Raw genomic sequence first — 18,057 nt, forward strand, 5'->3', positions numbered from 1 at the left:
AGGAACCAGCGCTTTTTATTTGTTTCAGACATAATAGTCTTTGATAGAGAAAGGTGGTAAGTCCTGATAGGACTCAGTCCAGGTCATGTATTTGGTTGCCCTGGGTCTGAATGCCTGTTTCTGCCTCTTGTGTCTTGAGTCTCTCTGTGTACACGCGCGCGCGCGCGCGCACACACACACACACACACACACACACACACACACTCACAGAGCTACATTTAGTTAGCAGACGTGTTTTAGGCCAGATAAAGTGGCTGTTTAACTTTTATGACCTTGTCAGTTTCAAGGGAATTCTTTATTACACTCAGGGAAACAGATATAACTGTACCAAATCAAAAGGACTTGCTTTGTAGTTCCTTTGGCAGAGTGGAAGATGCAAATTTGAAAATGTTCTTATTTGGACCTGGTTTTACTCAACTTTTTCAAAAGAAACCAATGAACAATCAGTAGAGACTAGTTTATGTAGTTATGTATGGGTTTTGTTTGCATTTTAAAGGAAAATTATTATTATTATTATTTTTGTCTTTTAGGGCCACACCCGTGTCCTATGGAATTTCCCAGGTTAGGGGTCTAATTGGAGCTGTAGCCACTGGCCTACACCACAACCATAGCAACTCAGGATCCAAGCCACATCTGCAACCTACCCCACAGCTCATGGCAATACTGGATCCTTAACCCACTGAGCGAGGCCAGGGATCGAACCTGCAACTTCATGGTTCCTAGTCAGATTCGTTTCCACTGCACCATGACGGGAACTCCTTAAAGGAAAATTATTAATTTTCTTTTAGTTGATCCTTTCATGAGTATAAGCAAATGAAAATGTATGTGATTTTGTTTGTGAATGTGCTTTTATCCCATTCATATTGCACTTCATAATACGCTCTGGGCCTTGCCTGAGTAAGTACTTTTTTCTACTGAGGTTTTTAATTAAGGCTTGTATTCTTCCTAAATTAGAAATTACTCTTCTTTGTAATTGAATTTTCAACACAAACCTGTAATATAAGAAACAAAATTTTCAATAGTGCCAAAATTCTGAGTCGACTGCATTTTACTAGATGTGGAAAGGACTTTCCCTATTTAGAAGTCATATCAGAATGATGCTGGGAGTTCCCTGGTGGCTAAATGGGCTAAGGGTCTGGCATGGTCACTGCTATGGTTTGGGTCACTGCTGTGGCATGGGTTCAGTCCCAGGCCTGGGAACTTCCACATTGCCATGGGCTTGGCCAAAAAAAAGAGTCCAATTAGCCCAGTCATTACATAAATTAAATACTTCCTCCTCCCATTTCCCCCTTTTGAATGTTCTTCCATAGTATATTAAAAAAACCTTTTATGAATAGAAAATGTGCTAAATTTAAAAAAAATTTGTGTTACTAAGTATGTCCTTAAAATTTTTGAAGAGTAGTAACATACTTTTCTTCTGTATTAGGAAGCATTCAGAATTGTCTGAATTGAATGTAAAAGTCTTGGAGGCTCTGGAACTGTATAACAAGTTGGTGAACGAATCTCCCGTATATTCAGTCTATTCAAAGCTGCATCATTCAGGACATTACCCACCTTCATCAGCTGGGGTTCCAGTGCAGGTGAGCATGTTTTTTGAGAACATCGTTCAAAATTAAAAAATTTTTTCAATTAAAAAATTTGCTTTTGGAGTTCCTGCTGTGGTGCAATGGGTTAATGTATCCAGCTTGTCTCTGTGGAGTTGCCAGTTCGATCCCCAGCTCAGCACAGTGGGTTAAGGATCCGGTGTTGCTGCCAGCTGTGACGTAGGTTGCAGATGCGGCTCGGATTTGCTCTCTGGCCTGGGAGCTGCTTTATGCTGTAGCTGTGGCTGAAAAAGGAAAAAAATATTTTAAGGGATAGTATTAAAATTTCTGTGGTCCATGAATAAAATTTTAAACTTCATCTTTGTCAAAAAAAATGTTGGCTAAATAATTAATGTTCATATCAGAATGATGCCAGGAGTTCCCTGGTGGCTAAATGGGCTAAGGGTCTGGCATGGTCACTGCTATGGTTTGGGTCACTGTTAGTTCATTTTTAACATAATAAAGAGCCCCATTAACTACATGAGGGGAGTTCTGCTTTTCATAAGCTTTTGTAAATACAAGCATAAATCCTTTATGTAGGTATAAATTCCTTTTGTAAGTATAAAGTATAAATCCTTTGATTTAGAACAGTGCCTGGCATATCAGAAGTCTTCCAGATGAGGTGCTGATGCTGTTCCTATTGCTCAGCAAGCAAAATTGGACATGTCTTTTAAATTTCTTTTAAGATTTCTTTGACTTATGTGATTACTAAAAGGCTTATTGAATTTATTTTGTTCTTAGATCATGGTCTGTATTTTCATAGATGCATAACTCAAATTGTTCAAAATCTATGCATGATGAGGATATGATGCAAGCCTGTACATTTAGGTTCCATGAGCAGTTCATGAACAGCATCTCTTCCAGGACTTACACCTCTTCTGTGCTTCCCAGCTAAAGTGAATATTTGTATTGATGAGCATCCGGTACTCTGAAGCCTTTTTCAAATTTCAGCCAGTTAGGGGTTGAATTCAGAATGAGCTTGGATGAACAAATTTCATATTGATTTATGATAAGTGGTATGTAAAAGATTGTGTGGAGGGGACACCAAGGAGAAAAGTTAAAATGTGGGTGCATAATCTAGATGACTTGACACAACATAATTGTTATGTAAAAAAAGAATAGTTACCATGGTAACTGTCAGACAAGATACATTTATCAAATATGCCATGTCTCGAACTTTTGAAAATGAAGAACATATGAGAGTAGAAAGGATTTCTGAGTGCAAAAGACAGCTGGAGTTTATTCAGTGTTGCTTCTGTTTTCAAAGAATTATTTGCTGCTGCTGCTGCTGCTGCTGTGAAAATGGAACAAAATAGAAATGTCTGCACCATTGTATTATAGGACTGTGTGTTGTATTTACTTCTTTGTGTGTCTGTAAAAGGCTGTCATTCCTATGTCAGGTTTCTCTGTTGCATGCTATTTACAATTTGTGTTTCACTAAATACAACTCATTTTTTTTAGAAGTTAGCTTTCTATCTAGTTTGATTCTTCACATAATCCTCTCGACACTATTCATATGTAATAGTATTTTGAGATATTCAGAGTTCCTATTCCAATTTGAAAAAAAAAGTTCACACTAGAAAAAGTTGGAGTACCACCCTGTTAGTTGTATCTGTGAAGACCATTCAGGAGCCTGCAGAAGGGTTCCCTTCCCACCGTTCCAGCCCCATTGTCAGTGAGCTGTTGTGTCTGCAAAGGAGGTAATATGATTGTACTTAGTATAGTAGTTGATTTGGCATTTCTAGTATTCTAAGTTTTCATGTCATTGGTCTTTGCTTTAAAAATAGCATAGTTTAAAACTGGAGCAATGATAGATCTTATCTGATATTTATTAAATGTGTATTGTTCTGAATGCTACATTTGGTAGGCTGATGGTAGATCCTGTCCTTAAAGAGATGTTATCCTGGAAATTAAGTAGGGCACGTATAAATATCCAGATACTTAGACCATTTTGCTATTTCTTGAGGAAACATCTCCTTTACCCACAATTCTTCTTTCCTTTTGTCCTATCTGTCCTGGGCAGGATAGAGGCATTAACAGGGAGGGCCTGTACCCTGCCTTGATACCGTTTACTCTTCAACTTTTTCTTTTATGTTTCATTCTTTAAAAAGAGTTGAATAAGTTGCCTTGAAATGGGGGTGAAGAAGGTCATCTCTCTGATGGTGACTTGAAGTGATACTGGGTTGCCCATCAAGGGAGCATATAGGTTTCTGTGGCTCTACAGCAAGACGTGTTACTTAGTAATAGGCAGCCTGGATGGAGTCCAACCTGCTCTTTGAAAATTCACCACCTCCCTTCCTTTCAACCCCCTGCGGAGTAAAAGAATAAGCAAGTAAATCATAAATTTCCATAGATTGGGCACTGTGATTAAGCTCTCTACTGTTTATACTAGAGGGGTGGAATCAGATTGCTCCCCAAAGAACTATAACATGTTATTTCATTTAAGTCTTGTAAAGTTTTAAAAGTATTGCTAGGCTGCTGTTTGGGAGATCAGTGAGTCCGTCTTTTTTTCTTTGGTTAATAGACATATCCAGTTCAGCCACATGGTGGAAACTATATGGGTCAAAGTATTCACCAAGTCACCGTTGCCCAGAGCTACAGCCTAGGACCAGATCAAATCGGTCCACTGAGATCTCTGCCTCCAAGTGTGAATTCCTCAGTGACAACACAGCCTGGTCAAACTCCATATTTAAGGTAAGTTGGAGAGCTGTGTTAATTTTGTAGGTATAGACATTAAATTTTCACAGACTTTCAGAATGAGAATAACTAGACCCTTCTTTTTATAATAATAGTGCCCTCTTTTGCTATTGAGATAAAAGTCTAGAACTGCACATTCATGATCCCATGAAATCACAATGATGCTGTTTTAGCTTTGCTGCCTGTATGGAAATGGTGCCTAGACCTGGCTTATAATCTGGGATCCTGGAACAAAATAAAGCTAACTGTCCCTTATAGGCACCAAACCAATAATATACTTAGCATGGTGCTGTAATCAGCCTACCAAAGTAATCCTAGATGAATTTTAGGAGCATGCACTCCTAAAAATCAAAAAATTTTTGTTACTTTGACTCTTACAAAAAGTGTGTTTGAGCTATGGAATTTGTAGTGTAATTTTTTATACTAACACTTCTGTTCTGAAAAACATGTTTAAATCTTGCCTTCTGGCACATAAAATGTTTATTCAGTATAGTAATATAATGATCTTTGAGGTCTCTACTCATTCTTATATTCCATGAGTATAAATTTTAGATATTATCTGGAAATTAAAAAAAATCTGGTCATAGTGGTGTTTAATTCAATTAAAATGTAAAAATGTTATCCTGGGTGAGACTAGAAATAGTAGAGAGAAAACTGGAGGAGTGTAGACATGAATACGCCAGTATCGAAGCAGTGTATTTAGTGCATTAAAAATATATCGGAGTTCCTGTTGTGGCTCAGTGGGTTAGAGACCCAGCGTTCCTCTCTGAGGAAGCAGGTTCTATCCCTGGCATCACTCAGTGGGTTAAGCTGCAAGCTGTGGCAGATGTGGTTCAGATCCAGAATTGCTGTGGCATAGGCTTCAGCTGCGGCTCTGATTCTATCCCTAGCCTGGGAGCTTCCATTTGCCGTAGGTGTGGCTGTAAAGAATAAAAAGTAAATAAATCGTATCTCTTTCACAAGACATGCTATAGTAATTACAGGAACAAGCAAAAGTCCTGCAGTTTGGTGTGATTTTTCAACTTGGTATTTTGTTTTTGTTTTTTAGGTTTGTTTTTGTTTCTTTTGTATGGTGCTAATAAGTAAACTATAGGTCAGGACCATCTTGAGGATAGATTCAAGTCCCTATGTGGATTACACATTCTCCCTGCCTTTATTCCTTTTTTCTCTTTTTTTCTTTTTTTTTTTTTTTTTTCTTTAGGGCCACACCTGCAGCATATGGAAGTTCCCAGGCTAGGGTCAAATCACAGCTACAGCTGCTGGCCTGCACCAGATCCTGCACCAGAGGCAAGGCAAGATCCAAGCCTCATCTGCGACTTTTACCACAGCTCATGGCAATGCCGGATCCCCGACCCACTGATCAGGGAGGTCGGGGATTGAGCCTGAATCCTCATAGACGGATGCTAGTCAGGTTCATTTCCACTGAGCCATGACAGGAAGTCCTTGCCTTTATTTTTATGTAGGAATTCAAAAGTGTAAAGAGTGTAAGGAAGAGTGGTCTCCTCTGTGCTGACCGAGAGAAGGGGGAAGAGAGAACAGAGGTTGAGGGTGTACTTGAGCTGGGGTTCTCTTCTCACTGCAGCTGGCGGGAGCAATCTGCATCTCCTCAAAAGACTTGTAAACATTCTCCAGGAGAGATTTTGGAGAAGACAAAACAGATAGGCCTTACAGTCTTTATTATTTCTTTTTGAATACTTTCTTCCTCCCAAATATAAAAATTACTTCGAGAGTGTTGGCTAGTTGGAGTGGTTAAATCCAAATCAGAATAGTAGGGCTATATACAGTTAAAAAGATGGAAAAGACGTTTTTATTTTCTCATGATGATTGACCTCTGACTATAACCTGAATAATGCGAAGTAAGTATGGTTTTCTTTTTAAAATTTTGTTTATAGCGCTGGACAAGACACTGTTTCCAATTCTGCGTATATGAACCAGAACTCTAACCTTCAATCAGCTACTGGTACAGCTGCTTACGCACAGCAGATGGGGATGTCTGTGGATATGTCATCTTACCAGAACACTACTTCCAATTTGCCGCAGTTGGCAGGCTTTCCGGTGGCAGTTCCAGCTCATTCCATTGCACAGCAGCAAGCAAATTACCATCAGCAGCAGCCTCTCCTTTAAAAACAAACGAAGCATTTTCTCGAAAGCCTTCATAATGTATTGCTTGACCCTTGTGATTCTAATCTGAAAATATTAAAAGAAGAAAACTTTTTTTTCTTCAACTCAAAAGACACATGAATAAATAAAGCACAAAAACTTATCGTACTCTGATAGGCCCATAAAAGGTTTTTTCAAGTCCAACTTGTTTGAAGTCAAATTTTCAATGAGAAGCAACTTCAGGTTGCTTTTAGTTAGTTTTTTCTTACTTTCAAATCTCTCAGATCAGGATAACCAACAAGTAGCCTTGTAACTATGACACTAAACAATATGAGCTATGGCGTTCCTGCTGTGGCTCAGCAGAAACGAATCTGACTTAGGAACCATGAGGTTTTGGGTTCGATCCCTGTCCACACTGCGTGGGTTAAAGATCCAGTGTTTCCATGAGCTGTGATGTAGGTCGCAGACACAGCTCAGATCTGGTGTTGCTTTGGCTCCTGGATAGGCCGGTGGCTACAACTCCAATTCAACCACTAGCCTGGGAACTTCCATATGCCACGTGTGTGGCCCTAAAAGCAAAAAAAACAAACAAAAAAAACAATATGAGGTAGGAGCATTATAAAGAAACCACCATTTACCCCTAAAATGTCATGGTAATTAGAAGAGCACTAAAGCCTTTAAATATTTTTTTGTCTGCATATTTTTTTTCATTTTCCCACCCACCATTCTTTTAAGAGACAAACGTTTCTATATCAGCATTTCATTTCCCTGCATATTTACTTTGGCTCCTTAAATTGCAGTTTTGTTTTTGATACTGTCAGTTTTGCTCTCAGTGATGTGTTGAGTAATAATTAGCATTAATTATCTACAGAAGCAAGAGCACTTTGGGAGGAACAAAAATGTTTTGTTATTATCAGTGAAGACCATATAAATGCAGGTGTGTGATAAAGCATTTAGCTAGTCCCCCAGGCTTGCCAAAAGTGGGCTGAGGAAGGGCCCTGAAAACATTTCCATTCCTTGGAAAAAAAACATTTCTTTTCCTACAAGGGTCTTTGGCACTTAGAATTGCCACTGATTCTAATGAAGATATGGTCCACTTGTTTTTGTTTGTTTTTTTCTGTAGTGTAGAGTATAAAGATGCTGCACTTCCTTTTCATGGATTACATGTGAATTTGAGCTATGAGACATTCCTAATAATTTGATGGACTATATACGAACCATGGATGATGTGTCCTTTTATTGATGTGTTCTTTTAAAGAAGTGATTTGAGTACCATTCTGTATGCCAGACTGTTGAAAATTTTGGCTATTCCTTTCAGAAATAATCCTGAGCCTGTGGAATAATAGTAGGCAATGGATTTATTGGGAAGCCATCAAGCCAGTTTTCCTGAAGCCTGTGTTTTAAGTGAGTTTATAGTATTAATAGATTTCACATACCATAGGAGTTAGGTAATAAACCAATAAGGATTGTTTTCTCTTCTAAAAATGTGCATACTGCTGCATCATCTGCCAACTTTTTAGATAACACAAAGTGCAAATACATATGCATAGATACATGATATTCAGACTAGGAAAAACAATGGACCTAAGTTTAGTTTTTAAAAGGTAACATGCACAGAAGCAAGATTTCTCTATCGTTGAGGGTTTTTGGGGGGCCGGGGCGGGGGGGGAGCCGCATCCATTGGCATGTGGAAGTTCCCAAGCCAAGGATCCAATCCACTGTGCCACAGGAGAACTCCTTTATGTGTTTTTTGTTTTTTAAGAAAGCCTTGGTCTTTCTAAGAATCCATTTGAAGACAGTGCTCTGGAAATTTTTGTCATTTATTTATTTACAGAAATTTGATGTAAGTATGTTCCTTTTTCAAAGAAACTGTATCCTAAAACAAAATGGTCTTATACATACTACTTGGTCTATATTTAAAGGAAAAAACAAGCAGTATTTAAAAGCCCAATTTCTGTTACTGTCTTATTTCAAATATAAGTAACTGGAAAAAAAGTTTTAACCTTTCATGTCTCTATTCTGTTTTTTATCCAGTATTTTCCTTCCATGTGAATTCAATATATACTTATAAAAAATTCTAAAATGGCACCTTCCTTTTTTGGAAATGAATCTTTTATTCTTTAAAGAAAACAACATAAAAAAGCATTTACAGAGCTGCTCTTGAAAATAATTAATGTTTGCATATATATGGATATCTTACATTTTTCCCAAACAATATTTAATAAACAGTTATTTTAATGTTTGTGTAAATATTTCATGTATAATTGAGATCTTAGTTGTAAAACCTTAATTTTGCTTAAGTCTTTGAGCTAGAATAAATATTTCACACCTACGAAATTGGGATCAGCCAGTTAAATTCACCTAATATAGTTTTGGAATGCTATAACATGCAACATGTATATAGTGTATATTGGCATTTATCTGTGAAATTTTATACATCCATCCAGAATTTCTTCTCCCTTTTAAATTAAAATAATTTTATTTTTGCCATACTGTAATGAATTTTGTGTTGCAGGTTGATAGTATAAAATCTGTGTACTGAAATACTTTTGGTGTTAATAAGAAATACAGGATTGTTATTTTTCTTTTTCATGATCTTATGGATTATATTTATTTTAAGACCTGTTTATACTTAAATATTTTCTGCCAAAGGAATTGTCTAACATCAGATTTCTACATTAGGTTCATACATACTATTTTCTATGAAAAATAAAAATAACTTCTGCTTTTTCATATGAAATCTTGGTGCATTAGAAAGAATTCCTGAAAATTTATAATAAAATTAATTTTCACTAATGTAGGAAAAATTTCCCCTGGGTGTTAAACTATATGAAGTGGGATCTGTTCTTATAGTTTGGAAAATGTATGGTCTACCAACATTGTCTTGTAATTTGGTGATTTGACTATAAAATTACATGAACATTAAATAATTATAATATTTTCAACTAGGAGTTTATACTTGACTGACAACTTTCACTGTATATTTTGAAGATTGTTATAGTTTCACCATCTAAATTTTTAAAAAATTGTCTTTAGATTTTAAAAATATTATGGCTTAGGGATTTAAAAAGAAAGTTCTTCTTAGTAAAAATTGTGTCAAGTCCCCTGACTTCTAGGAGAGGATTTACTAAATTGTCATTGTGATGAGAAAGCTGAAGTTATTTTTGTAAGTAATAAATTATAAATAATATATCACCAATCTGTCATGCTTTTTTCTGTCAAAAGGCATTTTTCTTACATCAGTTTTAGTCAATAAGTAAAGGGAGGATTTAATTCTAGGAATTTGATTTTTTTGTTAATTCAATTTAATTTGTTTGGAAGATTACAGATTTATTTTTTAATAGAATTTTCCCCAGAAGAATTATTCTAATTTTACCAAGCCAAATTTGAATTTGCAGTTTTAAGAAACCCTGTGTCAAAAAGAGAAATTATGGAGGCCCCGCTGTGGTGCAGTGGTTAAGAATCCTAACTGCAATGACGTGGGTTGCTGCAGCAGTGCAGATTTGATCCCAGCCGGTGCATTGGGTTAAAGGATCCAGTGTTGCCATAGCTACAGGATTCAGTCCCTGGCCTGGGAACGCCATATGCCGCAGGTGTGGTCCCAAAAAAAAAAGAGAAATTATTTTGCTTACATAGTGTAGTGGGGTGAATAGTGTCCTCCCAAAATTCATGTTCACCCAAAATGTCAGAATGTCACTTCTTTTGGGAAGAGTCTTTGCAGATTAATTAAGGATCCTGAGGTGAAAGCATCCTGGCTTTCAGGTGGGCTCTAAATCCAATGACTGGGGTCCTTATAAGAAGAGAAAACAAGCACAGCAAGCAAGGCATGTGAAGATGGAGGCAGAGATTGGAATTATCCTGCCCCTAGTCAAGGACTGCCTGGAGCCACCAAATTGGGAGGAAGTAAGGAAGGACTTCCCTAGAGACTTCAGAGAGAACATGGCCCTGCTGACACCTTGATTTCAAATTTCTAGCCTCTAAAACTCAGAACAAATTCATGTTTAAGCTACTCTGAGATGCTTTGTTATGCAGCACTAGGAAGCTAGTAAACCTGGATAAAACTATACAGTGAAATCTGAGTACCAAGCATTCTGAGCTTTTTTTTTTTTTTCTTTTTTTTTTTCTTTTTATAGCTGCATCTGTGGTGGCATACGAAAGTTCCCATCCCAGTCTGGGGTCGAATCGGAACTGCAGGTCTACCCCACAGCTCTGGCAACACCAGATCTGAGCCACATCTGCGATCTCAGATTCTTAACCCACAAATCGAGGCCAGGGATCAAATCCACAACCTCAAAGAGACCACCTCGGGTCTTTAAGCTGCTAAGCCACAACAGGAACTCCACATTCCAAGCTTTTACAAGATTAAAATTGTCACGAGAGTTCTGAGACAAATAGCAATCTTTTATTTTTTCTAAAGTACAGTAAAATTGCATAAATATATGAAACTACCATAATCCCATTTTTAGTGATTTTTAAAAGATACCTACATTTCGGAGTTTCTGTTGCGGTGCAGCAGAAATGAATCTGACTAGGAGCCATGAGGTTGCAGGTTCAATCCCTGGCCTCGCTCAGTAGGTTAAGGATCCGGCATTGCCATGAGCTGTGGTGTAGGTTGCAGATGTGGCTCGGATCTCATTTGGCTGTCATGAGAGCGACAGCTCTCACTCCGATTGGACCCCTAGCCCAGGAACCTCCATATTGTGCAGGTGTGGCCCTAAAAAAGCAAAAAAAAAAAAAAAGTTAAAAAGATAACTACATTTCAATAATTTCTTTATGCCAGAGGCATAATAAGATTATAGTTTATGCATTTACTATTCATTCTTCTACCAATCTTGAGTAGTCAGTACTGGACAAAAGGAGGAATGTTCAAAGACAAGCAGAAGAACAGAAGAAACCAGAAAACTGGATGTCTTATTTCCCAGAAAGGCTAGTGAAGAACAGAGTTTTGTCCTTATTTTACACCTTTTTTTTTTTATATTAATGAAGAAAATAAAAGACTTCCCAATTTCTTTACAGCAAGTCAGTGACCTGTACTGATTACATTTGGTCCTGGGAGCTTGCTACCTTTTTTAAAAAAGTTGAGGTGAAGTCATATAAAATTAGCCATTTTGAAATGGACAATGGCATTTAGGTATGTTCACAATGTCCTGCAGCCACCACCTCCCAAAATTAGATCTTTTGCGTCTGTCTGCTTTCACTTAGCATAAGGTTTTTGAGGCACATCTCCACATATACCATAGTATATGAGGTTCATACAGCACATGCTTGGGCTGTTTCCACTTTTTTGTTGCTGTGGACGTGTGTACATGTTATTTGAGTACCAGTTTCAGTTCTTTTCGATCGGTGCCTAAGAGTGGAACTATTGAGTCATGTGGTATTCTATATTTAAATTTTTGAGAAACTGCCAAATATCCATGCCCCCAGGAGCAATACATGAGGATTCCAATTTCTCTATATCCTCACCAACACTTATTTCCCATTTTTAAAAATGATAGCCATCCTGGTGGATGTGAAGTGGTAACTCATTGTTTCTATTTGTATTTTCCCAATTACTAATGATGTTAAACATCTTGGCATATGCTTGGCCATTTGTATATCTTCTTTGGAAAAATATGTAAGCCCTATGCCCATTTTTTAATTGGGTTGTCTGTCTTTTTTTTGGTTATTGAGTTGTAAGTTCTTTATGTATTCTGGATACTAGACTCAATAGCTACATGACTTGCATATATTCTCTTCCATTGGGTTGTTTTTCTTTATGATATTCTTTTTAAAAAAATTTTTTAACAGCTGCACCTGTGGCTTATGGGAGTTCCCTGGCCGGGAGTCACATCTGAGCTGCAGCTGGGGCCTATGCCACAGACACAGCAACACTTGATCCTTAATCCACTGCGAGGCCAGGGATCAAACATGGATCCTCACACTGGGTCCTTAACCTGCTAGCCTCAATGGGAACTCCTGGATATTCTTTGATGCACAAAAGTTTTTATTTTATTTATTTATTTATTTATTTATTTTGCTGCACCCACAGCATACAGAATTTCCCAGGCCAGAGACTGAACCCACACCACCGCTGTAACCAGAGCCAATGCTGGATCCTTAACCTGCTAAGCCATGAGGGAACTCCCAAAAGTTTAAATTTGCTTTTTCTTTTTTGGCTGCCCCACGGCATATGGAGTTCCCAGACCAGGGATCAGCTCTGAGCCACAGTTGTGACCTATGCAGCAGCTGTAGGATCCTTTAACCTACTGTGCTGGGAGGATTACTGAACCTGCATCCCGGTGCTGAAGAGATGCCCCTGATCCTGTGCACCATGGTGGGAACTCCGAAGTTTTTCATTTTGATGGAGTCCATTTTGTCCATTATTTCTTTTGTTGCTTGTGCTTTTGGTGTCGTATCTGAGAGATTTATTACCAAATCCAAGATCATAAAGATTTTATCCTGTTTTTGTCCAAGGTTTTATAGCTTTAGCTCTTATAATTAGGTTGTTGATCCATTTTGATTTAATTTTTGTACATAATGTGAGGTAGGACTCCAACTTTAACCCTTTGCATATGGATGTCCAGTTGTCCTAACACCATTTGTTGAAGGGACTTTTTTCACTCGCTACTTTTTTTTTTTTTTCCCTTGCTTTTTAGGGTCAAATCCACAGGCATATGGAAGTTCCCAGGCTAGGGGTCCAATCAGAGCTGCAGCTGCAGGCCTACGCCACAGCCACAGCAATGTGGGATCCAAGCCGCATCTGTGACCTACACTGCAGCTCATGGCAACACCAGACCCTTAACCCACTGAGTGAATCCAGGGATCAAACCCGCATCCTCATGGATACTAGTCAGGTTTGTTACTGCTGAGCCACAAAGGGAACTCAGTGCCTTGTCCTCATCTGATCACTTCTGTCACAGAAGAAAGGGGACTCCCCTTTAGGGAACTACTCTAAAGGGGAGTCAGTGCTATCTTGTCAGGACAGAGCTCCCAGCAGTGAACACATATGTTGGGTGTCAATGTATAGACAATTTTTAGCTGTCACATAGATATCCCCCCCCAAGTGATTTCAAACAAGTGCGTTGTTCAAATTAAAAAAAAAAAAAGTGGGACATACAACCTCAGACAAAAATAGTCTTGATCATAGTTCTTTCCTGGGAAACCCTCTTCCAGGGATTTCTGCCTACATGTCCTTGGTCAGAACTGTATCAAAAGGCTATCCTGAGTGGCCAGTGAGTCTGGGAAGGTGAGTGTTTTGCTCTCTAGCCTCTGCATAAAGAAGGCAGTGGAGGAGACTGGGCATGAACATAGAGTGAGCCATCCTACAGTATCTGCCACAGAGATGGACTGTCCACATGTGTTTACAAACTAGTGTTACTATTTGTGTGCCTGATAAATTCAGATTCAGATCAGACTGTTGCTATCCCATGGTTAAATAGGCTCTTGTTAACAATTGTCTAATACGAGCCTACTATTGTCTTTAAGTCAATAAAGGCTAGAATTAATATATTTACATCTGACCTGATTATTAAAACTGAGACTTTTTTTTAACCTCAGGACAGAGAAAGCTCTGGAAGTGGAGATGGTGATAAAAGCTTCAGACTGCTCCTGTCTCTTCTATTTTGAAATGGAGGGAAAAATTAGTTTATTAAAATGCATTAATTCATATTGTAACATAGCTACTATCGGCTGAGGCTGCTAAGAACTGAATTTCCAAGGCTAAGGTGTGTTTGTGGCTTCACTGCACACTAACTGGTTGTATAACATCAGATATTGTGTCTTGGCTTGATTACAAACTTTTGGTATACATGGTCATTGAATCTCATTAGATATCTTAAGAGGTAGGTAAAGAGGTTAAGTAATCTTCAAAGGTCACACAGCTAGTAAGTGTCAAAGCCGGGATTAAGAACCAGTTTATTTGATGCTCATGCATGTGGTTTTCCCCTCCTCCACTCATCTGGCTATTACCTAGACATGATTGGTATATTAAGGTTGTCAGGTAAATATCTTGTAACAGCTTCCTTGACTGAAATTGACGGGGTCTCAAAGGGCTCATGTGGATATAAAATGCCTTCAGATGTGAGAATGCTCCATTAAGGAAGAGCATACAGGTGGCTGGATCTATTTAGTGTGTACTCTGTAGTACCCTTAGCTCTATCACAGAAATGGGCTGATGAGGCCAGAGCTGGATGCAAACAGACTGGTTCTCTCTGAGACTCTGTTGGGTTTTGTGTTTTCTGAATAGAAAAGAGTGAAATTCAAGGAATTGCTCTAAGACAGCAGGTGACAACTAATTGAGACTGATTTGAACTAGGAGAGTAGTTCTCTAAGCTGAAGCCTGGGGACCTAGCGTCCACACACATAGGCTGGTTTCTCCAAGGACCAAAGTGGCTGAGGAAGATCAGTTAGCCTGAGCTTGCAGTTCTGTGACAGTCTCAATAAACACCAAACTCGGAATCACATATTAGGTAGGGCCTTCATGATCTCACCCCTGGCAGCCCTTCTAACTTCTTCCACTTTCTCACGTACATGCTAGAGTCCAACCCCTAAACCCCAAATTCCTCAGGTGCTAATTTTGCTTTTTGGGGCCTGTGTTTGGCCCTGTTGTTTTTCTCTGCCTGAAATGCTTTTGATCACCTAGTTAATTATCTTTTTATGTGTCAGCCCAAATTTCATTGATTCTGGCTCCCAGCCCTGGCAGCACTTTTGTAGGTAACATCTTGTAACTATGTTATAGTAGTGGCCATGTTACATTGGAATGATCTGCCAGTGTGTCAAATGCATCTGCCTTTGAGTCAGAAACTATAGTTTGACTCATTCAATGTGCATTTCCAACCATCTTATTAATATTCCTCTATATGGAAATTGGCAAACAAGTTAATAGTGCTTGCCTTCCCAGACTCCTTTGCAGCCATGGGTGATCCAGTTAACACAGTAAGTGTCTGGGGGCGGGGCTTTCTAGGATGAAAGAAATTTTGAAAGAAAAGGCAAAAGCTTTTAGGAGTTCCTGCTGTGGTGCAATGTGGTTGGTAGTGTCTCTTCAGTGCCAGGATGCAGGTTTGATCCCTAGCCTGGCACAGTGGCTTAAAGGATCTGGCATCCTGAGCCCTGGCCAGGAAATTCATATGCCATGGAGCAGCCAAAAAAAAAGAAAAAGAAAAGAAAGAAAAGACTTTTGGCTTTTTTCCTCTTCTGGCTTAGAAGGCAGATGCAATGTCAGGAGATAAAGCAACCATAGGTAGACTACAGGCGGCTGGCTTGGCTGGCTTTTTTTTTTTTGGCCATGCCAATGAAATGTGGACTTTTCCAGGCCAGGGACTGAACTAAAGCCACAGCGATGACACTGCCTGATCCTTAACCTGCTAGGCCACCAGGGAACTCTAATCAACTTGTCCTAAACTCCAGGTTGTCTTAGACTCCAGGGAATATGGCATTATCCTAACTATCAAGAGACAAAGGGGCTAGGGTCCTGTCTAACTGTCAAGAAGGCCAATAGCTCTTTAAAAAAAAATCTTAGTGTCTCTATTATTTGATGAGCTCTAGTGCTCACTGCTCTACTCTGAGCCCAGGGATTGTAGCAGAGGCGGATTTCTGACTCCTGGCAGGAAACAGTACATCATATAGACCCTGGCTATGGGCTGCAGAAGGAATGAGTGGTTAATAAATAAAGGAGTCACCTAGAAGGTTGAAAGATCAGAGCAGATAATTTGGGCAAGTAACATTAGCAAGTGACAACAACAAGATATGGGGATTAAGTAAAAAGCAAAATATAGCGGTCCTGACAAACTGGCTATCTCCACTTCTGAGTTCCATACTTATGTGTTTATACTGGTTGTGAACCACTGGTATAGATTCACTCAGGTTCTCTTCCAGCTTTGAATCTCTATAAGCTTGTGTTCTTCACTGGGGACAGAAATGTAGGAAAACTAGTGTTTGAATATTATGTGGAATTTAATTAACATCACTCAGCACCTTAATTTGAACTTTTAGAAGAATACTTCCTTCCAACGTTATAGAAAGAACTGGCATTATTTATGACAAAAATGGCAGAATGAAGGTGATGGATAGAAGTGATCAGATTTTATAACTCTCTAGTAAGTGATCCTTCAGGTGAGGGTTGTATTGTTGTTTTGTAGTTCTTACTCTCCCCCTTTCCTGGAAGAGGATGGTACCTATCTGCCCATGCTCTTGATATCTGGAGTAGTGTGTCTGCATTCAGTGATTTTGGTATTGGTTGCATGTCATCATTGGCCAGTGAGATATGAGCAAATGCAACAAATGCCCATGTCTAAGCAGAGCATAAATAAGCATCATGAAGTTTCTGTAGCTCTCTGGTTTCTACCCTCTTCAGAGCTACTTTGTCTCAGATTGGGGCTGCTTCTTTTATTCTGGACCTGGGAATAGGAAGATAAGAGGAACAGAGCAACTGCCTCGACCAGAACCATGGTGTTGTAATCCACTAAGATTTTAGGGTTTTTACCAAGGCAAAGATGACAAATACACCTAATAAAAGAAATACAGGGAGTTCCCATCGTGGCGCAGTGGTTAACGAATCCGACTAGGAACCATGAGGTTGCGGGTTCGGTCCCTGCCCTTGGCTCAGTGGGTTAACGATCCGGCGTTGCCGTGAGCTGTGGTGTAGGTTGCAGACGTGGCTCGGATCCCTCGTTGCTGTGGCTCTGGCGTTGGCCGGTGGCTACAGCTCTGATTCGACCCCTAGCCTGGGAACCTCCATATGCCGCGGGAGCGGCCCAAAGAAATAGCAAAAAGACAAAAAACAAAAAACAAAAAAAAAAAAAAAAAAAGGAAAGAAATAACAGCATTTTTAGCAACATGGATGGACTTAGAAATTATGCTAAGCGAAGTCATTCAGACAATGAGACACCAACATCAAATGCTATCACTTACATGTGGAATCTGAAAAAAAAAAAAGAAATATAGAGTAAAAATTGAAAATTAGCTAATTTAATGAATATAATTCCTCATTTATAAGATGTGTGTGAGTCATCTTCACAGTAATTCAAACTTAAATTTAAAAAATTTACTTCTATTACCATCTGAATTATTTGTACTTTTAAAAATTGTACCCAGAGAATAGCATTTTCACTGGGTTTTATAGCATGTGAGGGTTTTTTTGGGGGGTGGGGGGGTTAGAAAGTGGACATTTTTTCTAATTTCTGAAACTATAATAATCTTTAGTATAGGAACCTCCTTATGCCATGGGCGAGGCCAAAAAAAAAAAAAAAAAGTAAAAGCTTAATTACACAAACCTATAAGTGCAATTGCACATACACGTCAGTGCTGTGATTTTATATGCTTCTAGCTTAAAAACACAGACAGTATTCTCAGCTGCATGGACCCTAGACAAAATGTGTTTTGATTTGATTTTTAAATATGAAACCACTGTCATCTTATGTCTGAGTTCTGTGAGTTCTGCAAATCATTTTTGTTCAACAGCGCCTCAGACAGAATTTTGACTGTAGGAGGCACTTGGCAAAATGTATTTATTAAGTGACAGAATAAAGTTTGTTAAGAGTATGAGTTCCTGGAGTTCCTGTCATGGCGCAGTGGTTAACAAATCCGACTAGGAACCATGAGGTTTCGGGTTCGATCCCTGCCCTTGCTCAGTGGGTTAAGGATCTGGCGCCGTGAGCTGTGGTGTAGGTCGAAGACGTGGCTCGGATCCCGTGTTGCTGTG

The 18,057-nt window shown here is 38.9% G+C and overlaps 1 protein-coding gene across 4 annotated transcripts in view; it reads left to right on the top strand.

The window, feature by feature from the left end:
- Window positions 1–9,575, top strand: part of STAM2 (signal transducing adaptor molecule 2) — a 53,363-nt gene extending 43,788 nt beyond the window's left edge. For all 4 annotated transcript variants that reach the window (XM_013997353.2, XM_021076487.1, XM_013997328.2 and 1 more), the window contains 3 exons: window positions 1,427–1,580; window positions 4,108–4,277; window positions 6,173–9,575. In XM_013997353.2, coding sequence (XP_013852807.1) covers window positions 1,427–1,580; window positions 4,108–4,277; window positions 6,173–6,404 — 556 coding nt within the window. In that variant the 3' untranslated portion in view covers window positions 6,405–9,575. The remainder of the gene's footprint in view (window positions 1–1,426; window positions 1,581–4,107; window positions 4,278–6,172) is intronic.

Source organism: Sus scrofa, chromosome 15 (genome assembly GCF_000003025.6).
Source record: "Sus scrofa isolate TJ Tabasco breed Duroc chromosome 15, Sscrofa11.1, whole genome shotgun sequence".
Classification (NCBI taxonomy): Eukaryota; Metazoa; Chordata; class Mammalia; order Artiodactyla; family Suidae; genus Sus; species Sus scrofa.